The 21,322-nt window shown below is 49.4% G+C and overlaps 1 protein-coding gene across 2 annotated transcripts; it reads left to right on the forward strand.

Annotated features, from left to right (window-relative positions):
- Window positions 1-9,878: 9,878 nt before the first annotated feature.
- ANGPTL4 (angiopoietin like 4) lies at window positions 9,879-15,220 on the forward strand (the record flags this gene model as incomplete). 2 transcript variants are annotated; one of them, XM_079703834.1, is made up of 7 exons in its annotated part: window positions 9,879-10,214; window positions 10,390-10,500; window positions 10,627-10,744; window positions 12,944-13,057; window positions 13,385-13,480; window positions 13,569-13,850; window positions 14,572-15,220. In XM_079703834.1, 7 exons carry the CDS (start codon window positions 9,879-9,881, stop codon window positions 14,751-14,753), a joined length of 1,239 nt encoding a protein of 412 aa, XP_079559960.1. In that variant the 3' UTR covers window positions 14,754-15,220. The 2 variants fall into 2 exon arrangements, with proteins under 2 accessions (XP_079559960.1, XP_079559961.1); XM_079703835.1 differs by lacking the exon at window positions 12,944-13,057.
- Window positions 15,221-21,322: the final 6,102 nt, after the last annotated feature.

The following is a 21,322-nucleotide window of genomic DNA, read 5'->3' on the forward strand; positions in this document are numbered from 1 at the left end:
GTGAATGTCCATAACATCTTTATTTTTAATAAACAAAGACTGGAACAACCCAAATGTCCTTCAACAGATGAATGGATACAGAAACTGTGGTTTATCCATATCAACATTAAAAATAAATATACTATTGATACACACTCCAACAGAGATGAATCTCAAAATAATTGTGTTAAGTAAAAAAAAAGCAGGCAAAAAAGTACATTCTCTGTACTCTATGTGATTCCGTTTATATAAAATTCTAGGAAATGCAAACTTACCTGTAGTGACGGAAAGCAGGTCATGGTTACCTGGGGAAGGTGGGAGGAGCCAGTGGGAGAGGTTCTTAAGAGGCACAAGGAAGCTTTTGGGTGTGATAGAGATTTCCATTACCTTGATTATGGTGATAGATTAACAAGTGTTTACATAGGTCAGAGTTGATTAGATTGTGCACCTGAAGTATGTGCAGATTATGGTATGTCAATTACACTACAATATACTGCCAAGATGTTTTCCCCACCATTTTTGTCTTAGTCCTCTTGGGCTGCTATAACAAAATGCCACAGGCTGGGTGGCTTAAACAACAGACATTTATTTCTCACAGTTCCGGAGGCTGGGAATTCCAAGATCCAGGTGCTGGTATATTCAGTTCCTGGGGAGAACTCTCTTCCTGGCTTGCAGATGGCCACCTTCTCGCTGTATTCTCATATGGTGGAGAGAGAGAGAAAACTCTCTTCTGTCTCTTTTTCTAAGGGCACCAATCCCATCATGGGAGTCCCATCCTCATGACCTAATCATCTCCCAAAGGCTCCACATCCAAAGACCATCACACTTGGGGGTTAGGGTTTCAACATAATGAATTTTAGGGGAACACAAACATTCAGTCCATAACAATTTTGAAAAGGAAAATGTTTAGACATACAAAAAAACTTCAAAAGTGATTATGAATAAACCTGGATAAGCATTCTCAAACAAAGTTTTAGGTGGACACACAAGTAGGAAAAGGGAGACTTCTCCAGCTATGGTTTTTATTTTTTTAATTTTATTTATTTTTAAAATTAATATTCTCTTTTTTAAAAAAATATTTGTTTGTTTGGCTGAGCCAGGTCTTCGTTGCCACATGCGGGATCTTTAGTTGCAGCATACAAACTCTTAGTTGCGGCATGTGGGATCTAGTTCCCTGACCAGGGAGTGAGCCCAGGCCCCCTGCATTGGGAGTCTTAGCCACTGGACCACCAGGGAAGTCCTCCAGTTATGGTTTTTAGACTTTTGGAGTTTGGCACAATGCAAATGCCTTCCCCATTCAAAATTGTAACTTACAAAAACAGACAGGATTAAAAAAAAAAAGATTCATTAGTTTGGAACTAGAGAGAACTAGGTTGAAATCTTGGACCTTTCTAAGCTGTCTGTCTTTGGCCAAGTGTGTGAACATCTCAGAACCTCACAGTTTTCCCATCAGTCCAAAAGGGAAAGGAATGCTTTCGTTTTCAGGGCTGATTAAAGGGTGACAAAAGATAGACTATGCACGTGCCTAATGGGATAAAGGTGAGTGCAAAATTAATGTGCACTGTTATAATTATTATTCTTACCTTAGTGAGTTCAGGGTTGTTTGCCCTGGTGTCCAAAGGCGGCAGGTTCACACACACGCAAGCTCCCAGGCTGGGAGGACTCTGGGAGACGGGTGGCGATGGGGAGAGTGTCTTGGGCAGAGGCCACTCCATTCCTTTCTGGAGCCCCAGCCCAGAATCTGAGTCATTCTTTCTGCTCTGAGACTCTGAGGTTCCTGCCCTAAAACTGACCTCTCCTGATGACCTGATGTGACTAAAGGCTGACAGGAAAGGGCATGGGCCGTTGCCAGGGGTGGCGGGGGCCACTCCTGGGGGGGCCAGCAGCCTTGTTTTGGAATGTCCACATACAATGTCCCTCTGGGCTCGTCTGGGAAGAATCAGTCACATATCCCACGCTACAGTGCATTATTCATGCTCTTCCTCAATCTGGGTCACCCATTCCATATCCTTTTCATCTGGATAATCTTACTGTTCCTCAGCCCCAGGGCCCCTGCCCAAAAAGCCTTACCTGCTGGGATAGGTCCCTTCTCTGACCTCTTCTAGGCTCCTGTGCTTCCCCATTACAGCACTGATCATTCAATATTAAAGTTAAGTGGTTAAACAGACATAGAGAATGGACTTGTGGTTGCCAAGCGGGAGGAGGGGTGGGACAGGGAAGGACTAGGAGTTTGGGCTTAGCAGATGCAAACTATTATATATTGGAAGGATAAAAAACAAGGTCCTGGGCTTCCCTGGTGGCGCAGTGGTTGAGAGTCCGCCTGCCAATGCAGGGGACACAGGTTCGTGCCCTGGTCCAGGAGGATCCCACATGCCGCGGAGCGGCTGGGCCCGTGAGCCACGGCCGCTGGGCCTGCGCGTCCGGAGCCTGTGTTCCGCAACGGGAGAGGCCACAGCGGTGAGAGGCCCCTGTACCGCAAAAAAACAAACAAACAAACAAAAACAAGGTCCTACTGTATAGCACAAGGAACTATGTTCAATATCTTGTGATAAACCATAATGGAAAAGAATATGAAAAAGAATGTATATATATGTATAACTGAATCACTTTGCTGTACAGCAGAAATTAACACAACATTGTAAATTAACTATACTTCAACAAAATAAATTTAAAAAATAAAAATGCTTAAAATAATCAAAATTAAGTCAAAAGATACAAACTTCCAGTTATAAAATAAGGAAGTCTTGAGGTTGTAACATACAGCATAGCAACTATAAATAATAATACTATTGTATATTCAAAAGTGGCTAAGGGTAAATCTTAAAAGCTCTCATCATAAGAAAATAATTTTTATTTTTTGGCCACTCTGTGTAGCTTGCAGGATCTTAGTTCCGTGACCAGGGATTAAGCCCAGGCCCTCAGCAGTGAAAGCACAGAGTCCTAACCACTGGACCACCAGGGAATTCCCAAGAAAAGAAATTTTGTAACTCTGTATGATGATGAATGTTAACTAGACTTATTGTGGTGATCATTTGGCAATGTATATAAATATCGAATCATTATGTTGTACATCTGAAACTAATATAATGTTATATGTCAATGATGTCTCAATGAAAGAATTTTTTTTTCTGTGTTGGGTGTTCGTTGCTGCGTGCAGGCTTTCTCTAGTTGTGGCAAGTGGGGGCTACTCTTCGTTGTGGTGCGAGGGCTTCTCACTGCGATGGCTTCTCTTGTTGCAGAACACGGGCTCTAGGCCCGCGGGCTTCAGTAGTTGCAGCACGTGGGCTCAGTTTTTGTGGCGCTCGGGGTTAGTTGCTCTGTGGCATGTGGGATCTTCTCAGACCAGGGATCGAACCTGTGTCTCCTGCATTGGCAGGAGGATTCTTAACCACTGAACCACCAGGGAAGTCCCAAGAATAAATCTTTTTTAATCACAATTAACGGTGCTGATATGGGCAAACAGATTTGCCCCCTGGTACTATGCCCGGAGGTCACAATATCACTGCCGAAAAATGCATAGTAATCGTGAGGAAGCATCAGACAAATGCAAAGTGAGGAACATTCCACGAATAACTAGTGTGTGCATTTCAAAAAAGTCAATGTCAAAAAAAATGGTACAGGGCTTTCCTAGTGGTTCTGTGTTAAGACTCCACCTTCCACTGCAAGGGCCATGGGTTCAATCCCTGGTCGGGGAAGTAATGCAAGTCGCAAGGTGTGGCCAAAAAAAAGAAAAAAAGGTACAAATGAACTTATTTACAAAACAGAAATAGAGTCACAGATGTGGAAAACAAACTTATGGTTACCAAGGGGGAATGGAAGAGGGATAAATTGGGAGATTGGGATCGACATATACACACTACTATATATAAAATAGATAACTAGTAAGAACCTACGGTATAGCGCAGGGAACTCTACTCAATACTCTGTAATGACCTATATGGGAAAAAATCTAAAAAAGAGTGGATATACGTATATTTATAACTGATTCACTTTGCTGTACACCTGAAGCTAACACAACATTGTAAATCAACAATTTTTAAAAAGTCAATGTTGTGAAGGACAAAGAAGGATTGAGGAACTGGTCCAGATTATGGAGGACTAAGGAGACACAACAAGGAAATGCACCATGTGATCCTGGATGGGACCCCAGGGGGGGAAAAAAAGCTGTAAAGGACATGATGAAACTGGAATCTAGACTGAAGACTAGATAACAGCATTACGTCAGGGTCAAACTTCCTCAAGTTGCTATCTGTGCTGCAGTTACGTAAGTGAAAGTCCTTGTCCTTAGGAAAAGCACTAATCATGTCTGCAGCATACCCTCAAATCATTCAGAAAAAAAAAGTGTGTGTGATTATCATTTTTTCTATGTGTATTTTATATATACATATATATGTGTGCATTATATATGTGCATGTGTATAATAGGTGCGTGTGTGCATATTATATGTATATACATGTGTCTGTTTTTTTTGTTTGTTTGTTTGTTTGTTTTGCGGTATGTGGGCCTCTCACTGTTGTGGCCTCTCCCGTTGCGGAGCACAGGCTCCGGATGCACAGACTCAGCGGCCACGGCTCACGGGCCCAGCCGCTCCGCGGCATGTGGGATCTTCCCGGACTGGGGCACAAACCCGTGTCCCCTGCCTCGGCAGGCGGACTCTCAACCACTGCGCCACCAGGGAAGTCCACATGTGTCTCTCTGTATATAAATGTTTCTCTCTCTCTCTCTCCTCCTCCTCTCTCTTTTGCACAAGAATCATCTGTTTTATTTATTTCACAGAGTAATGATTTTAATTGAATACATTTGGGCACAGTAAATATTTGACATGAAAAGTAGTTGTATCAGAATGGGCATCAGAAAAATAGCAACTCATCATTACACATAATAAGTAGAAAATATTTTTTCTGTCTGTTCATGTAAGTGTTACAAATCCTGAGAATGTTATACACTGAACAAGCTAGGTACTACCTTATAATTAAATCTTGCATACATATACATATATATAGAGAGAGAGACAGAGAGAAGAGAGATATATATGGAATATATATATATATATATATATATATATATTTGTGTGTAATATATATATGCCTCTCTTCCTTTACGTGAGGCAGGATCACCAGGGAAAAGGACTGCTCAGCTGAGTCCACTGGATGTGGTTTTGAGCCACTAAGTTTGGGGAATGTTTGTTACACAGCAAAAGAAAACTGATACAGTAATGCTGTTAAATAATAAAATATGTTCTATCCTCCCAGTTTTTAAAATATACCTTCAAAACAATATGAAAGGCCAGATTCAAATTTATTATTTCTTTTTTGTTTTAATAAGATTTGGGTGTTTTTAGATTAGAGTTTTTAAATTGTGGTAAAACATACATAATAGAAAATTTTTAACCATTTTAATGTATACAATTCAGTGGCATTAAGTACACATACAATGTTGTACAACTTCTACCTAGTTCCAGAACTTTTTCACCAGCCCAAATGGAATGGCCCAGTGGCCTAAAAGGAAGTCTGTGGGCTCCAGTAAATATACCCATTGCTCCCACAACTCCTTGCCTGGTGGAGGCATTCACCTTCCAAAGTGCAGTGCCATAATAGAGGTCCCTTTTGCCCTGGTCTGAGGCTGGCACTGGCAACAGAAAAACAACAGCCCAAAGGCAATGATCAGAGGCTTAAAGGATCTGCAAAAAAACACAGCATGGAAGGGCCTGTGTCACACAGCAGTGATGGGGCGGGAGGGCTTCCCTTGGCCAAAGCGGGCAGCTCCCCTTCAGCTTTGGACCGTTGCAAACAAGCAGGACTGCAGACCACTCCTGTTGGACCTTCCAATTTTGCAGGAGAAGCAGAAATTCTAGACTTTCATTAGAAATCTCCTGATACTCAAAATTCTGGGCAGAACAAACCAAGCATATCTTCAGGTGGAGTTTGGCCTGTGGGGTCCAGCATAGGATCATGCAGGATCTGTGCCTAAAACATGGGTGAGGGGGACTTCCCTGGTGGTCCAGTGGGCAAGACTCCATGCTCCCAACGCAGGGGGCCTGGGTTCGATCCCTGGTCAGGGAACTAGAGCTTGCATGCATGCTGCAACTAAGAAGTCCGCATGCTGCAACTAAAAAGATCCCATGTGCAGCAACGAAGACCCGGCTCAGCCAAAAAATAAAAATAAAAAATAAAGGGTGAGGGATGGGGTGGGTGGGAGAGCAGAGCTGGCAGAGGGGGCTTGGCTTCTGTGCAAATTTGAGCAGGAGACAGGATTGAAACTCATGGGAGCAGCACTAGCTGCACTCCATGTCCGCCACTGGCAGAACTCAAAATAAAGCAGGTTGGAGCAGGTTTAAGCTCAATAATAATCCTAGTCTTCCTGGGAAACTTTATTCCCCCCACACCTCCTCTCTCAGACTATGTGATCTCTCTGCACCTCTGTTTCCCCTTCTTTAAAATAGAGACCTTACAGGATATATTAAGTGAATGAATATATGTAAAATACATAAAATAATGCCAAGTGCAGGGTGGGCACTACTTAAATGTTGGCTACTGTATTAGCTGCATAATGAGTGGCTTAAAACAACAAGACACATTTATTATTTCATAGTTTTCTGTGGGTCAGGAGTTTGGGAGCAGCTTAGCTGGGTGGTTCTGGCTTGGGGTCTCATGAGGTTGGTAACAGATGCCAAGTGAGGCTACATCATCTGAAAGCTTGACTGGGGTTGGAGGATCTGCTTCCAAGATAGCTCCCTTGCGTGGCAGACAAGCTGATGATGCTGGTTGTTGGGTGGAGGCCTCAGTTCCTCACCTTGCAGATCTCTCCAAAGGGCTGCTTGAGTGTCCTCACAGTATGGTGGCTGGCTTCTCCCAGAGCAAGTGAGCTAATCAAGAAAAAGGCAGAAGTCACATGTTTTTTATGACCTAACCTCAGAAGTCACACACATTGTCATTTCAACAATATCCTCTTGGTTATATGATGGAGAGGAACTACACAAGGGTGTAAATATCAGGAGGCAAGGATCACTGTGCTATTATGAATAAAGTTAGCATGGCTGCTAAGAGCAGAGCTGTGAGTCAGGCAGCGTGGTTTCAAATCCTAGCTCTGTCTAGATAACTGTGAGAACCTGGACAAGTACTTAACCTGTCTTTCATTCCATCCTCATTTATAAGATAGAAAAACAGTACCTGCTTCATTTGGAGTTGTTATTGGGATTAAGGGAATATATAATCACTTTAGAACAATTCCTGGCATATAACAAGTGCACAATAGGTGTTTGCTGCTACTTTTTTTTTTTACTTGAGTTGTACACTTCATTATTTATTTATTTATTTATTTGGTTGTGTCAGATCTTAGTTGTGGCACGTGGCTCCTTAGTTATGGCACGCAAACTCCTAGTTGCGGCATGCATGTGGGATCTAGTTCCCAGACCAGGGATCAAACCCGGGCCCCCTGCATTGGGAGCACGGAGTCTTAACCACTGCACCACCAGGGAAGTCCCTGCTGCTACTTTTTTATAGACAGCCCCTCCACTGACAGATCAGCTCCTCCCATACAACCCACCAGAAGCCCCAATGATTGAAGACTAGTAGAGAGGGACTGAGGGGCCCCCAGTAATCTAGGTCCTAGAGATACAGATGGAAAGACACTGTTCATGAGACTGTGTCCTGCTCCAGACTGAAATCTCCCAAAGGCAGGGATTTCCTTCAGCTGCCCACAGACAGGCAAAAAAAAAAAGTCAATTTTACTGCTTCGCTTTCTGATGAGAGACTCCAGCCCGCATGTCACCTTTCTTTTTTTTCTTTTTTTTTTTTTTTTTTGCGGTACACGGACCTCTCACTGTTGTGGCCTCTCCCGTTGAGGAGCACAGGCTCCGGACGCGCAGGCCCAGCGGCCATGGCTCACGGGCCCAGCCGCTCCGTGGCATGTGGGATCTTCCCAGACCGAGGCACGAACCCGTGTCCCCTGCATCGGCAGACAGACTCTCAACCACTGCGCCACCAGGGAAGCCCCGCATGTCACCTTTCTAATGCCATTTACTTTGCCCAGAGTAGCCTACATTGGGTGGAGGGGGCATCTTGCCCACCATTATGGACCCAGCATAGTAACCAGCATACAGCAGGTACCAAAGAAACAATTGATCACGGTGATATGTTATTGCTGGGTCAAAGGTATATTCCACAGAGCAGTTTTTTAAGATATAATCCAGGGCCAGCTCTGGGTCTCTGGACAAATTCTTTTGTAGCCTGCTCACAGCAGGTGCCTCTAAGAGGCTTGGGTGTACTTTGTGCCCTCTGAAACACAGCACAGAGGTAGAAGCCCCTTAAAAGTGGATCAGAAAGAGGCCTTCAGGTTGGGAAAGTAATTGATCATTTTTCTCAGTGCAAGAAGCCAGGGAGGAGGAGAGCTCACTCTTGGATAGCTATGTCCCCCACTCAGAAGGAGGCCAGGGGCTGGGGGCTGGACAGGCCGGCTGCCAGGGCAAATGGTGGCTGTCTGGATCTATTCCTTGCCAAGGTTTTCCTCTCTGCCCTTCCCACCTGCCTGTCACTGCTGCCGGGATCTGCTATCCTGGCATCTGGCCCAGCCAAGTGTATGAGACGCACAGTTTTGGATTCCAGAGACTGAGCTGGCTCAGAGCCCTGCTGAGTCAACTTTGTTTTTCTTGCCTGTTCTCTGAGCCATCGTGCCCTGGGTTTTTCCTGGCAGGCAGGTTTTCTATGCCAGCCTCAATTTTCAGGCAAGGTATAGGGAAGTTGGTGGGAATGGAGGGGGAGAACTTTGGCAAAAGTTTGTTGAATAAATGCTTAGCCTTGTGAAATGAAAGTGGTCCACCTCGCAGCCTCACTCAGTTCTTTCTCTGTCCCAACTCTGTCCCTACCCCAGGCTCGGAGTGTTGGGGTCTCTCCACCAGCCTGGGAACTCCATGTAGGAGAGCAGAGGACTGTTTGTGGAATGAATGAATGAATGAATGAATAAGGGAGAAGGGGGAGACCTTCCTTCCATGTATCCCCTCTTTCTGTACCAAGGTTCCTGCTTTGATTCAGGCAAACACTCTGAAGACCCTGAGGGTAGACAGTGGGCAGTGGGGAGAGAGGCACCCGCTGGAGACTGAACAAGACAAATCTGGTCCCTGCCACCATGGCATTAAAGTTGTGCGGAGTGGGATGAGGGACGTTAAAGAATCCCACAAACACATCTGCAACGACCAAGCCTTGAGCGGGAAGGAGCGCTAAAGCCCAAGATGTCTCCCTGGGAGACCAGCCTGGTCTTGGGATGCTCTCCGGGAGGCGTTCCGGAGGCGGAGATGTTTGAGGGGTCCCGGGTTTCCGCCTAGCCCTGCTGGACTGAGCAGGACCCTCTTCCTCAGCTTTTGACTTGGGGAGGGGGTCAGGAATGCAGCCCGCACGCCCCGTCCCCGCTGACACCAGCGCCTTTTCCCCACTGAGCGCGGCGGGGGCTGGGGGGGGCTCGAAATTCCGCGGTGAAAGGGTCCGCGGTGAGAGGAAGTCACATCTCTCACGGTCAGTAGAGAAGGCACGGCTGACCAAGCACGTCCGGGCCTGGTGGGAGGAGCCAGAGTTTTGCACCTCCCAGGGCGCCCCTCACCCCCAAAACTACCCGGCCTCCAGCACACTGAACCCCACCCCCGACCCCACGCCCCGTCCCCGGAACTCCACGCGCCCCGCCTCCCAGGCTCCGCCTTCTACTCCCGCACTGTGCTTATAATAGAGGGCGTAGCGGGCACAAGCCAAGCTGTGATTCGAGTCTTTGCTCTGGCTTCTGCACCCAAGCGAGTCTCCACCAGGGGCCCCCGCGTCTCCACCCCTCTCATCTCGACCTCCGAGTCCCCCTTGCGCCCCCTCACCCCTGCCTCTCCGATTCCCCGCGTCGCGGCGTCCACACCACCCGGAAGGATGCGCTGTGCGCCAACAGCCGGAGCAGCCCTGGTGCTGTGCGCCGCCACCGCCGGGCTGCTGAGCGCGCAGGGCCGCCCGGAGCCTCCCGAGACGCCGCGCTTCGCCTCCTGGGATGAGGTGAATGTGCTGGCGCACGGGCTCCTGCAGCTCGGCAACGGGCTACGCGAGCACGTGGAGCGCACCCGTGGGCAGCTGGGCGAGCTGGAGCGGCGTCTGGGCTCGTGCGGGGCCGCCTGCAAGGATCCTGAGGGGTCAGCCGCGCCTCCGTTCGCCCCGGAGAATCTGGTCCCTCCCGGCGGCGACGCAGTCCCGGAGACCCTCCAAAGCTTTCAGGTACGTACGCTCCTACTGCCCTGGAAGGGTGTGGACGGGAGGGGGCACATCCCGGACTCCCTGGGCTCTCGTGCCCGGGCCTCAAAGGATGGAGAGTTGGGAGTAGGACCGGGGATGAATGGAGAAGTTGGCGGCGGAAGGCCAGATCCTCACCAAGGTTTTATACTCTTCCCAGACTCAGCTCAAGGCTCAGAACAGCAGGATCCAGCAACTCTTCCAGAAGGTGGCCCAGCAGCAGCGGCACCTGGAGAAGCAGCACCTGAGAATCCAGAATCTGCAGAGCCAGGTGCCCGATGCTTGCCCCAGATGGGGAGGGAGGTTGAAGTTGGACCTATGGGTCTGGACGTGGAGCTAAGCAGGTCGAGCAGCCTGAGCCAGCCAGACCTGACCCCCTCCTCCTGTCCTGTCCCAGATGGGCCACTTGGCCCCCATGCACCTGGGCCACGGGGTGGCCAAGCGTGCCAGGAGGAAGAGGCTACCCAAGATGGCCCAGCTTGCTGGCCCAGCTCACAATATCAGCCGCCTGCACAGTGAGTGTCCAGACCTTTGCTGTTCTCTGGAAACCACGGCCCCACTATTCTTGCCCCCCCTTCTCAGGTCCACCTTACTGAGAAGGAGAGAGGCCCCGGCCTTGCGTTCCTGTGGGCTGATGGGTCTCTGGTGAAGGGGTGACTGGGACACCCCCTCCTCAGCCCTCTCCCTGCCCCACGGGGCCACCCCACCCTTCTTCCCAGCAAGCCACTGGGATTTCCCCAAAGCCTCACGGGCCACTAACTGGAGCAGCAGGCGGCTGGGAAAGAGGGTCCAAGGGGGACTTGAGCTGCAGAGGTGTGGGAAAAGGGGTGGTACAGCTCAGGGACACCTTCCTGCAGGTTGGAACCTTTTAGGAGGACAGTTTGGGGGACAAAAGGGTGCCAGCTAGGGAGGCTGGAGCCCTCATTGGGTGAAGAGAGAATGGCGGCCTGGGAGGAGAGGTTCTGATGTTTGGCCACCACTTACCCACCGTGGGCTTTTAGAGTGTGGATCTAGGAGGGGAGGCTAGGGCAGGGAACCCCCATCTCCTTGGCCAGACGCACCACTCTTGCATCTCTTACAAATCCAGGGCTCCTGACTCACACACCTCTTCCGTCCCACAATCTTCTATTGGCCCGGAAGTTCCTGATCAGCCCTTCCCACGCACCCCCCCCCCCAAGTTCTGGTTCCTTTATTGTGTATGCCCCATAGCATCCCAGATCTCCTAACATGTCTGTAGGTATCTGACACAGATTCCCAGCTCCCGGTGTCTCTGTCCCACTGCTCCAGACCTGGCTGGCTTCCCTGTGGTCCTTCTACCCCATCACCCAGCCTGGCATCTGCAGCAGTCTGCAGCCAACTGGGTGAAAGTTCAGATCTCCCTCTTCACACCCTCGGGCTGGTTGCTGGCTTCCCGCCCTCTAGTCTTGAGGGCTCTGGCACCTCCCCGTCCCACCACTCTCCCTCCCCTCCCAAACCGTAGCCCTGGGATGAGCGGCTTCTGGGTGGGGCCCGCAGGCTTAGATCCAGGCTGGGGAATGTGATGCGGAAGGGGGGTCGTGTGTAGGTTTGGGGACTCCAGGCTCGGCCCTGCCAAGTATGGGAAAGTTCAGAGCTGAGGAGACAAACAGCTGCTGTTAATGGAAGCCACATTAGTGGTTTGGCGGGCTGCCTGTTGTGATTGGAAGAGAGGAAAGTAGGGGAAAGGGGAGCTGCCTCAGGGGCCAGAAATGCCTCCAGTCATCTGGGCCCGCCCCCACTCCCACAGTGTGGACACGTTCACCCCGCGACCTGAGCCTTCCCCTCCCGCTGCGACCTTTCCCCTACTTTCCGGGCTGGGCTGGGGCTGGACTGGGCTGGGGGCGGGGCGGGGGCGGGGACTTCCCCGGTCTGCAGATGTGCCCTGGCCATCCCTCCCTTTTTTCCTCCCTCCCTCCCTCCTTCACTCCTCAATCCTTCCCCCTCCCTCTCTGATACCTGGGACCCCAGGCAGGGCCTCTGTGGTGTCCCCAAGCCCCATCCAGGCCTGATTCCCCACCCGCCACTGGACAAAGCAGAGCCCCCTCCCGTTTGTTGCAGTTCTTGCCCCATCCCCACTCTGGTCCAGCTCCTTCAATCATTTCTCATGGCATCTTTAGTAAACAGCTGCTGTGGGCTGGGATCAGCCTGGGCACCGGTGCCAGATGGTGGGCAAAGAGCCATTCCTTGTCCCTAGCCTCATGGACCTCCTTCAGTGTGGGAAGTTGGAGAGAGACCATCAGATGACCCCAGTGTTGGGGAGTAGGAAGTCCTCAGTGCCCCTAACCTGGTCTGGGGGGGGGGTGGGTCAGGGACATGAGCCCTTTCAGAAGCTGGGATCTTTAATATGAGGCAAGGAAAGGCATGAGGGAAGTGGGTCTCAGAACACTAGCACGTGCAAAGTCCCTGTGGCAGGAGGGTGTGTGGTACCAGGAAGGCTATGTGGCCAGAGGGTGGGCGTGCAGTGCAGGAAGAGGGAGGATGGGTACAGCAACCAGTCCTGGGGTGCCTTGTAGATTGTGTTGAGGAAAGGCATGGGGAGCTATGGAAGACTTTAGGCAAGTGGGGGGGGTGTCATGAGCTCTAGATTGCCCCCTCCCGTCCCTGTCACCCGCTGCCCAGCCCCCAGACATGCCTATTTCCTGGAACCCCCAGGATTGCTCTCTGCTTCAATCCTCCCACCCTTGTCTGCCCTGCAGGACTGCCCAGGGACTGCCAAGAGCTGTTTGAAGAGGGAGAGAGGCAAAGTGGATTGTTCCAGATCCAGCCCCAGGGGTCCTCCTCATTCCTGGTTAACTGCAAGATGACCTCAGGTAGGGATGCTCTGGCCCCCCAGGTACCCCAAATATCATGGGCCCGGTTGTCTTTCTGTCAAATGCAGCTCATCCCCCTCCCTCCCTTGCTCCCTGCTTTCTCCTTCCCTGCTGGATCCTTGGGACAAAGATCTAGGCAGGGCCCTCCGCCTGCTGACCCAGCCCATCTTCCTCCTTTGACCATCTTCCTCCAGTCCTGCTGGGATGGATGAAAGGAATATTGCTCTCCCTTGGTTTAGAGGTGGTTTGGGGTTTGGGAGCCAGATGGGGGAGTCAGGGTCTCTTGTAAGAAGAATTCTCCTGGTGACCTTGCACCTTTCTGGGCAGATGGAGGCTGGACTGTAATTCAGAGGCGCCAGGATGGCTCAGTGGACTTTAACCAGCCCTGGGAAGCCTACAAGGATGGCTTCGGAGACCCCCAAGGTGGGTGTTTCCTGCAGGCCAGAGGCACAGGGGGAGGAGGGGGCCACGGAGGTGGGTCATTCTCACAGATGGGCCTTTCCCACTGTAGGTGAGTTCTGGCTGGGCCTGGAGAAGGTGCACCGCATCGTGGGGGACCGTGGCAGCCGCCTGGCTGTGCAGCTGCAGGACTGGGAGGGCAATGCCGAGTCATTGCAGTTCCCTGTCCACCTGGGTGGCGAAGACACAGCCTACAGCCTGCAGCTCACGTCGCCTGTGGCCAGCAAACTGGGTGCCACTGCCTTCTCACCCAGCGGCCTCTCCCTGCCTTTCTCCACTTGGGACCAAGACCACGACCTCCGCGGAGACAAGAACTGTGCGAAGAGCCTCTCTGGTGAGCAAGCAAGCTCTGTTCCTCCTTGTCTTGCCCTTTGCCACACAGCTGGGACCTCCCCTCCCTACCTTTCTGCATCCGTCCCCTGCCTTCAACTCCATCTATTCCCTCCCCACTTTTCTCCTTATGTGCAGCATACCCTTGGGCAACTGACTTAACACTTCACTTACTCCATCTTCAAAATGGGTATAACCATACCATCCACACCATAGGATTATTATGAACATATGATGAGATGACGTTTGTGGGATGGTGGCTGGTGTGTGGCAAAGCCATCGAGACAGACCCCATCTTGTTCTAATGAAATCGGAGGCAGAGCCCGGGCCCTGTGAAGTGAAACATATGAAACTGCCTTTTGGTGGGTCAAAGAAGGATGGAATAATGGTTAATTTCATATGGTTCAATCTAATATAAACTAGTGAGATGCACGACAGTCATAGAGAGGCTTTAATAAATGTTTGCCATGTGCCGGGTACAGAGAAGTCACTCGCCAGGGTCACAGACATAAAAGCTGCAGTTACCGGGAAGGGGGGGTGCCCAGAGCCCCTGAGGTGCCTTTGTCACAACCTGGGGTTCCTCAGAACACAGTTTGACAACCACTGCCAAAGACATCTCCTAAAGTGTGTGACGTCCAACACCCAGCCTCATCCCCATCCTGGCCCCAATGGAGGCCCAAGGACCCATGGGCCTGACCAAGTCCCCTTTTTTCTGACCCCGGCAGGTGGCTGGTGGTTCGGTACCTGCGGCCACTCCAATCTTAATGGCCAGTATTTCCATTCCATCCCGCGGCAGCGGCAGCAGCTTAAGAAGGGCATCTTCTGGAAGACCTGGCGGGGCCGGTACTACCCGCTGCAGGCCACCACCATGCTGATCCAGCCCACAGTGGCCGAAGCAGCCTCCTAGCCTCCTCGCTGGGGCCTGGTCCCAGGCTCCTGGAGGACAGTGACTCTGATTCTGGCCCAGCATGTGGCCACTCCCTGCCGGGGCGGGGGCTCCGAGCAGGGGCCATCTGAAACCTCATGGACAGAGATGTCCACGACTGGAGATGCCCCCGCGATGAGTGGGGGCTGCAGGAAATGCCTTCTGAGAAGAACAGAGCTGCAGGGCTGCAGGGCACAGACCCCGAAAGCGTGGGACACGGGGGCATTGAAGCCCACTCCTCGCCCGCCCGAGGAGTAGGGGACGCAGAGGGACCACTCGGGGGCAGCCAGGCCGGCCCTTGATGGCGGATTCAGTCACGTTGACTGGCTGGGGGACCAGGACTCCCATAGGCCCCGGGCGCCCTTGTGCTGTAGCGTGTGGGTGCTATAGGCGAGCCCGCGCTGACGGCATCTGGGCTGAGCCCACGGAATTCTTGGAATAAAAGCAACCTCAGAACATTTCGTTCCTTTTCGTCCTTTGTTTTTGTTTTAAAAAGTGGACAGTTTTCAAAGTCCACATAAACATGTTCCCAGGGTGGAGTGTGAATGCTTCCGGGGCTCTTGAGGACAACTCTGGTTATCCCTACCACCTCCGACAACTGATTTCAGTTTCCTTCACTTATGATTTTATGATACGTATCTCATTTTTTATTTTCAAAGTTACAAAATAAAACCCTCATTCAGTCCTTCTGGAAGCAGGCAATAGAGAAAATAAGCCCTTCCTGACCATACTTAAGCGTATGAATCACTATTAACTTTTTAGTGTCCTGCCATCTGATAGAAATATGATGTGAGTTGCGTGTTTAATTTTATTTTTTTGTAGCCACATTTTTTTTAAAATTTATTTATTTATTTTTGGCTGTGTTGGGTCTTCGTTTCTGTGCGAGGGCTTTCTCCAGTTGCGGCGAGCGGGGGCCACTCTTCATTGCAGTGCGTGGGCCTCTCACTGTTGCGGCCTCCCTTGTTGTGGAGCACAGGCTCCAGACGCGCAGGCTCAGTAGTTGTGGCTCACAGGCCTAGTTGCTCCGCGGCATGTGGGATCTTCCCAGACCAGGGCTCGAACCCATGTCCCCTGCATTGGCAGGCAGACCCTCCACCACTGTGCCACCAGGGAAGCCCTGTAGCCACGTTTTTAAAAAAGAAAAAAAAAGAAAAGTTTTAAAAGTAAAAAAAAATTTTAGGAATATACTTCATTGAACCCAACATTTCCAAAATATTACTGTTTCAACATGTGGTCAATATAAAAGTTATTGATGAGTTTTTTTGTGTGTGTGTGTGGTACGTGGGCTTCTCACTGCTGTGGCCTCTCCCATTGCGGAGCACAGGCTCCAGATAGGCAGGCTGAGCAGCCATGGCTCACGGACCCAGCCGCTCCGCGGCATGTGGGATCTTCCCGGACCGGGGCACGAACCCGTGTCCCCTGCATTGGCAGGCGGACTCTCAAACACTGCGCCACCAGGGAAGCCCTGATGAGATATTTGACATGGCTTTTTGTACTGAGTCTTCCAAATTCAGTATGGATTTCACACTTATGGCACATCTCAGTTTGGACTGGCCGTATTTAAGGGCTTAGTATCCACAGTGGCCAATGGCCCCCATCTTGGACAGCCCAGCTCTACTGTGTGACATTAATGCAGTGTTTTGGGTAAATTCTTCCCATTTTTGGCCATGTCTGCAGAAGTTTTCCTTTAAATTGGCTTTAAAAATATATATATATATATATGTATCTTGGGACTTCCCTGGTGGTCCAGTGGTTAAGAATCCACCTTCCAGTGCAGGGAACGCAGGCTCCATCCCTGGACAGGGAGCTACCATTGCACATGCCGCAGGGCAACTAAGCCCGAGCGCCACAACTAGAGAGCCTGTGTGCTGCAACTACTGAGCCCACGCACTCTGGAGCCTGCGTGCCACAACTAGAGAGAAGCCTGCTGGCTGCAACGAAAGGTCCCACACGACGCAACTAAGACCTGATGCAGCCAAAAATAAATAGATATTAAAATATATATATGTATCTAAAATTCAGCTAATATTTCTTGAGCACTTGCTACAGGTCAGGCCCTGTCCCAAGTGCTTGGGATACTCTAGTGAACAGAAAGATCACTGCCTGCACCATGCTTGCCTTCAAAGCCCCTCCCATTACAGAGAAGGTGACTTACAATTGATGGTCCAAACTGGAGACACTGTTGAGAGTGAAAGGGGGGTGTTAATAATTAAGCCAGAGGACAGATGTAAAGCAGCTCACTCCCAGGCATATAGGGACTTACTGACCCAGTTTCTAAAAATGTAGTCACATATCTTACAGCATGTGGAAAACCCTGCCATAAATAGGTTAGTAAAACTAAACTCGGTGAAAACAAAACAATGCAAATGCTTTCAAATTCCAGCTAGAGGGAATTCCCTGGCCATCCAGTGGTTAGGACTCCATGCTTTCACGGCTGTCAGTGTGGGCTCAATCCCTGGTGGGGGAACTAAGATCCCACAAGCCCTGCCACTGGGCCAAAAAAAAAAAAAAAAAAAAATCCAGCTAGAAAACTGATCTATGGTGAAAAAAACCCCCCACAATAAACGAATAGTGGTTGCCTCTGGAAGGGTGGGAGGTGGGTTAGGGATTGACTCGGAAGGGATATAAGGGAACTTTCCCAAGTGAAGGTGATGTTCTGAACCTCAATAGAGGTGGGTTACTCCCCTATTCACCTTTGCCTTGGTGAGTATACACTTAAGATTTGTGCATTTCATTGTATGTAAATTTCACCTTAAAAAAAGCTACAACGGTCATAAAAAGACATAGAACTCTAGTTAATGGTATGCATGCTGAAGTGTTTTAGAGGTGCAGTAAACAGATGTCTTCAATTTGGTTTTTTTAAATTTTTTTCCAGCTTTATTGAGATGTAATTAACACACAACAGGACTTCTCTGATGGCGCAGTGTTTAAGAATCCGCCTGCCAATGCAGGGGACATGGGTTGGATCACTGGTCTGGGAAGATCCCACATGCCGCGGAGCAACTAAGCCCGTACTGAGCCTGCGTTCTAGAGCCCATGAACCACAACTACTGAAGCCCACGCGCCTAGAGCCCGTGCTCCACAACAAGAGAAGCCACTGCAGTGAGAAGCCTGCGCACTGCAACGAAGAGTAGCCCCTGCTCGCCGCAACTAGAGAACACCCGTGTGCAGCAACAAAGACCCAACGCAGCCAAAAATAAATTAATTAAAAAACATAAAACATTGTGTAAGTTTAAGGTGTACGACATGTTGACTTGATACACATATACTGTGAAATGATAAGCACCCTAGCATTAGCCAATGCCTCCATCACATCACACAATTACCTTTTCCTTTTTGGTGGTGAGAACATTGAAGATCTACTCTCTTAGCAGCTTTCAGGTACACAATACAGTATTACTTGTAATCACCATGCTGTCCATTAGATCCCCTAAATCTTCAACTTCCTTTGAAATGCATCAAAAAATTAGATGACGGGTGGCTAGAGAAATGGATATGGAGTAAAGCAAAATGTTAATAGTGTGATCTGGGTCTGGGTATTCTCTGTACAATTCTTTCCGTTTTTCTAAATGTTTAAAAAATTTCACAGTGAAATGTATGTAGGGAAGAAAATCCTAACGAGATCCTGTTGCCTTCTAAAGGCTCTCTCATCCTTCATCTGAGCTCAAAAAGGGAGATGAGGATTAGATAATTGTTGAAGAGATATGAGCAAGAGAGAGTGAGCCTCTCTCCTTGATGGGTAATAAAGGTCTTCAAGAATTGAAAAAAAAGGGAGAGGGATAAATTAGGAGTTTGGGATTAGCATATACACACAACTATATATAAAATAGATAAACAACAAGGACCTACTGTGTAGCACAGGGAACTCTACTCAATATTTTGTAGTAACCTATAAAGGAAAAGAATCTGAAAAGGAATATATGTGTGTGTGTGCGTGTATAACTGAATTACTTTGCTGTACACCTGGAACTAACACAAAATTGTAAATCAACGATACTTCAATAAAAAATTTAATTCATTAAAAAAAAGGAATTGGGCTTCCCTGGTGACTCAGTGGTTGAGAGTCCACCTGCTGATGCAGGGGACATGGGTTCGTGCCCCAGTCCGGGAAGATCCCGCATGCCGCGGAGCGGCTGGGCCCATAAGCCATGGCTGCGGAGAGGCCACAACAGTGAGAGGCCCGCGTACCACAAAAAAAAATAAAAATAAAAAAATAATAAATAAAATTAAATTAAAAAAAGGAATTGAGGGCTTCCCTGGTGGCACAGTGGTTAAGAATCTGCCTGGCAATGCAGGAGACCTGGGTTCGAGCCCTGGTCCGGGAAGATCCCACATGCCATAGAGCAACTAAGTCCCTGCGCCACATCTACTGAACCTGCACCCTAGAGCCCGCGAGCCACAACTACTGAGCCCATGTGCCACAGCTACTGAAGCCCGTGCGCCTAGAGCCTGTGCTCCACAACAAGAGAAGCCACCGCAATGAGAAGCCTGCACACCGCAACGAAGAGTAGCCCCCTCTCGCCACAACTAGAGAAAGCCCATGCACAGCAACAAAGACCCAGTGCAGCCAAAAATAAATAAATAAATTTATTTATTTATTTAAAAAAATTTTTTTAAAGGAATTGAAAAAAGGTAGGACTTTCACAGTATGTGGTTCAATGTTATTTAATGCACTGCTTGCAATTATCACCCGTATCATATGGCACATTATCATAGGGCACGTTTGGGAGAAACAGCATCTGCCTATGCCCTGAGCCCCAGCTGCTGTTTTAATAGGAGAACCTATTTTTCCAATATTCCTAGGGGTTCCTTGGGAAGGTAGTGGGGGCCTCTTTCACTAGAGGAGAGTCTCTGTGTTGGGGACACACTAGCTTCCCTGGGGCCCTGGCTGAGCATGGGTGACGAACTCCTCAACACTTGGAGGCCAGACCCTCTCCAGGATCCTTGTTTGGGGGTGTCCTGTATCAGGCAGGCTTGAAGAGTCTCCCTTGAGACCACTGTGGCTGAACTGGTGGGGAGTCCATTCTGCTGAGGTGGGGGCAGAGCCCTCCCAGTTATGCACTCTTTATTCTCAGGTTCTGCCAAAGAGGGCTGATGGCTCCAATCCTGCTCCTTCTTCTGCTATCACCTCCTCCTCCAACACAGCATTTCCTGCCCCTCCATCACTGGGAATGACAGAAAGAGTAACCACCATGGCTGGGAACCCAACAAGAGCCAGGAAGTGAATCCTGACTCAGCCAACTTCAGAGCTGGGGCTCTTAACCATGTCACTCTCCTGGGGAGGGGCCAGGACAGGACACTCGAGCTCTGTGGCCTCAGCTCCTGCATCCGGAAAATAGGGATGGTCTGGTACCTCACCCTCCCATCTGCACCACCCCTTCCTGTTCTCCAGGTTCTGTGAGGATTTCATGTAGCATTACAGGAAAAGCAGTCTGAGCAGTGTCTGGCTCATGGTGAGCACACAACATAAACGTGAGCCATCACTACCAACACTGTCATTACTATGAGCCGTGCTGGGTGGGCGCGGGAAGAACATGACCCAGACAGGAGAAATGCCTTCATGGCGGAGGTCACTTTTGAGTCAGTGTTTATTTTTTTTTCTTCTTATTTAAAATCATGTTTATTAAGAAGGTTTACTTTTTTAAAAAAACATTTATTTTATTGAAGTATAGTCGATTTACAATGTTGTGGGGTTTTTTGTTTCGTGTTTTTTGGCCATATGGCTTGTGGGATCCTAGTTACCCGACCAGCGATTGGACCCACACCCCCGGCAAAGAAAACACGAAGTTCTAACCACTAGACCGTCAGGGAATTCCCTACAATGTTGTGTTAATTTCTGCTGTACAGCACACTGATTCAGTTATACATATATATGTATAATTTATATATATATACATATATATAAGTTCTTTTTCATATTCTTTTCCATTATGGTTTCTCACAGGATATTGAATATAGTTCCCTGTGCTATATAGTAGGACCTTCTTGGGTTTTTTTTTTTTTTAAGGCCTTTATTGAATTTGTTACAATACTACTTCTGTTTTATGTTTGGTTTTTTTGGCCCCAAGGCATGTGGGATCTTAGCTCCCTGACCACGGGTGGAACCCACACCCACTGCATTGGAAGGCGAAGTCTTAACCACTGGACCACCAGGGAAGTCCCGACCTTCTTGTTTATCCATTCTATGTATAATAGTTTGCATCTACTAATCCCAAACTCCCAGTCCATCCCTCCCCCATGAGTCAGTTTTCAAAGGATAAAAATTCTACAAAGATGGGGGAGGGGTGTGGCACCGCAGGAGGAAAGCACCGTGCGACCAAAAGCCTGGCTGCCTTGGAAGGAAGCACAGCTCCTGTCTGGGGAGCCAGTGCATCGCCCCACCTGGCTGCAGCGAGAGGCAAGAAGCTTCGGTGGTGAATGGGTGGGGAGGGGGTTTGGGCGGGAAAGTGCTGGGCTTCAAGCCTACAGCCCAGGAGTGTGCAAAGGCCACTAGGGTCCTCCCTGGTCTGGCTTCCAGCCTGCCTCATCTGTTCCCCTAATCTCATCTCTGG

Source organism: Hyperoodon ampullatus (assembly GCF_949752795.1).
Source record: "Hyperoodon ampullatus genome assembly, chromosome: 4".
NCBI classification, from domain to species: domain Eukaryota; kingdom Metazoa; phylum Chordata; class Mammalia; order Artiodactyla; family Ziphiidae; genus Hyperoodon; species Hyperoodon ampullatus.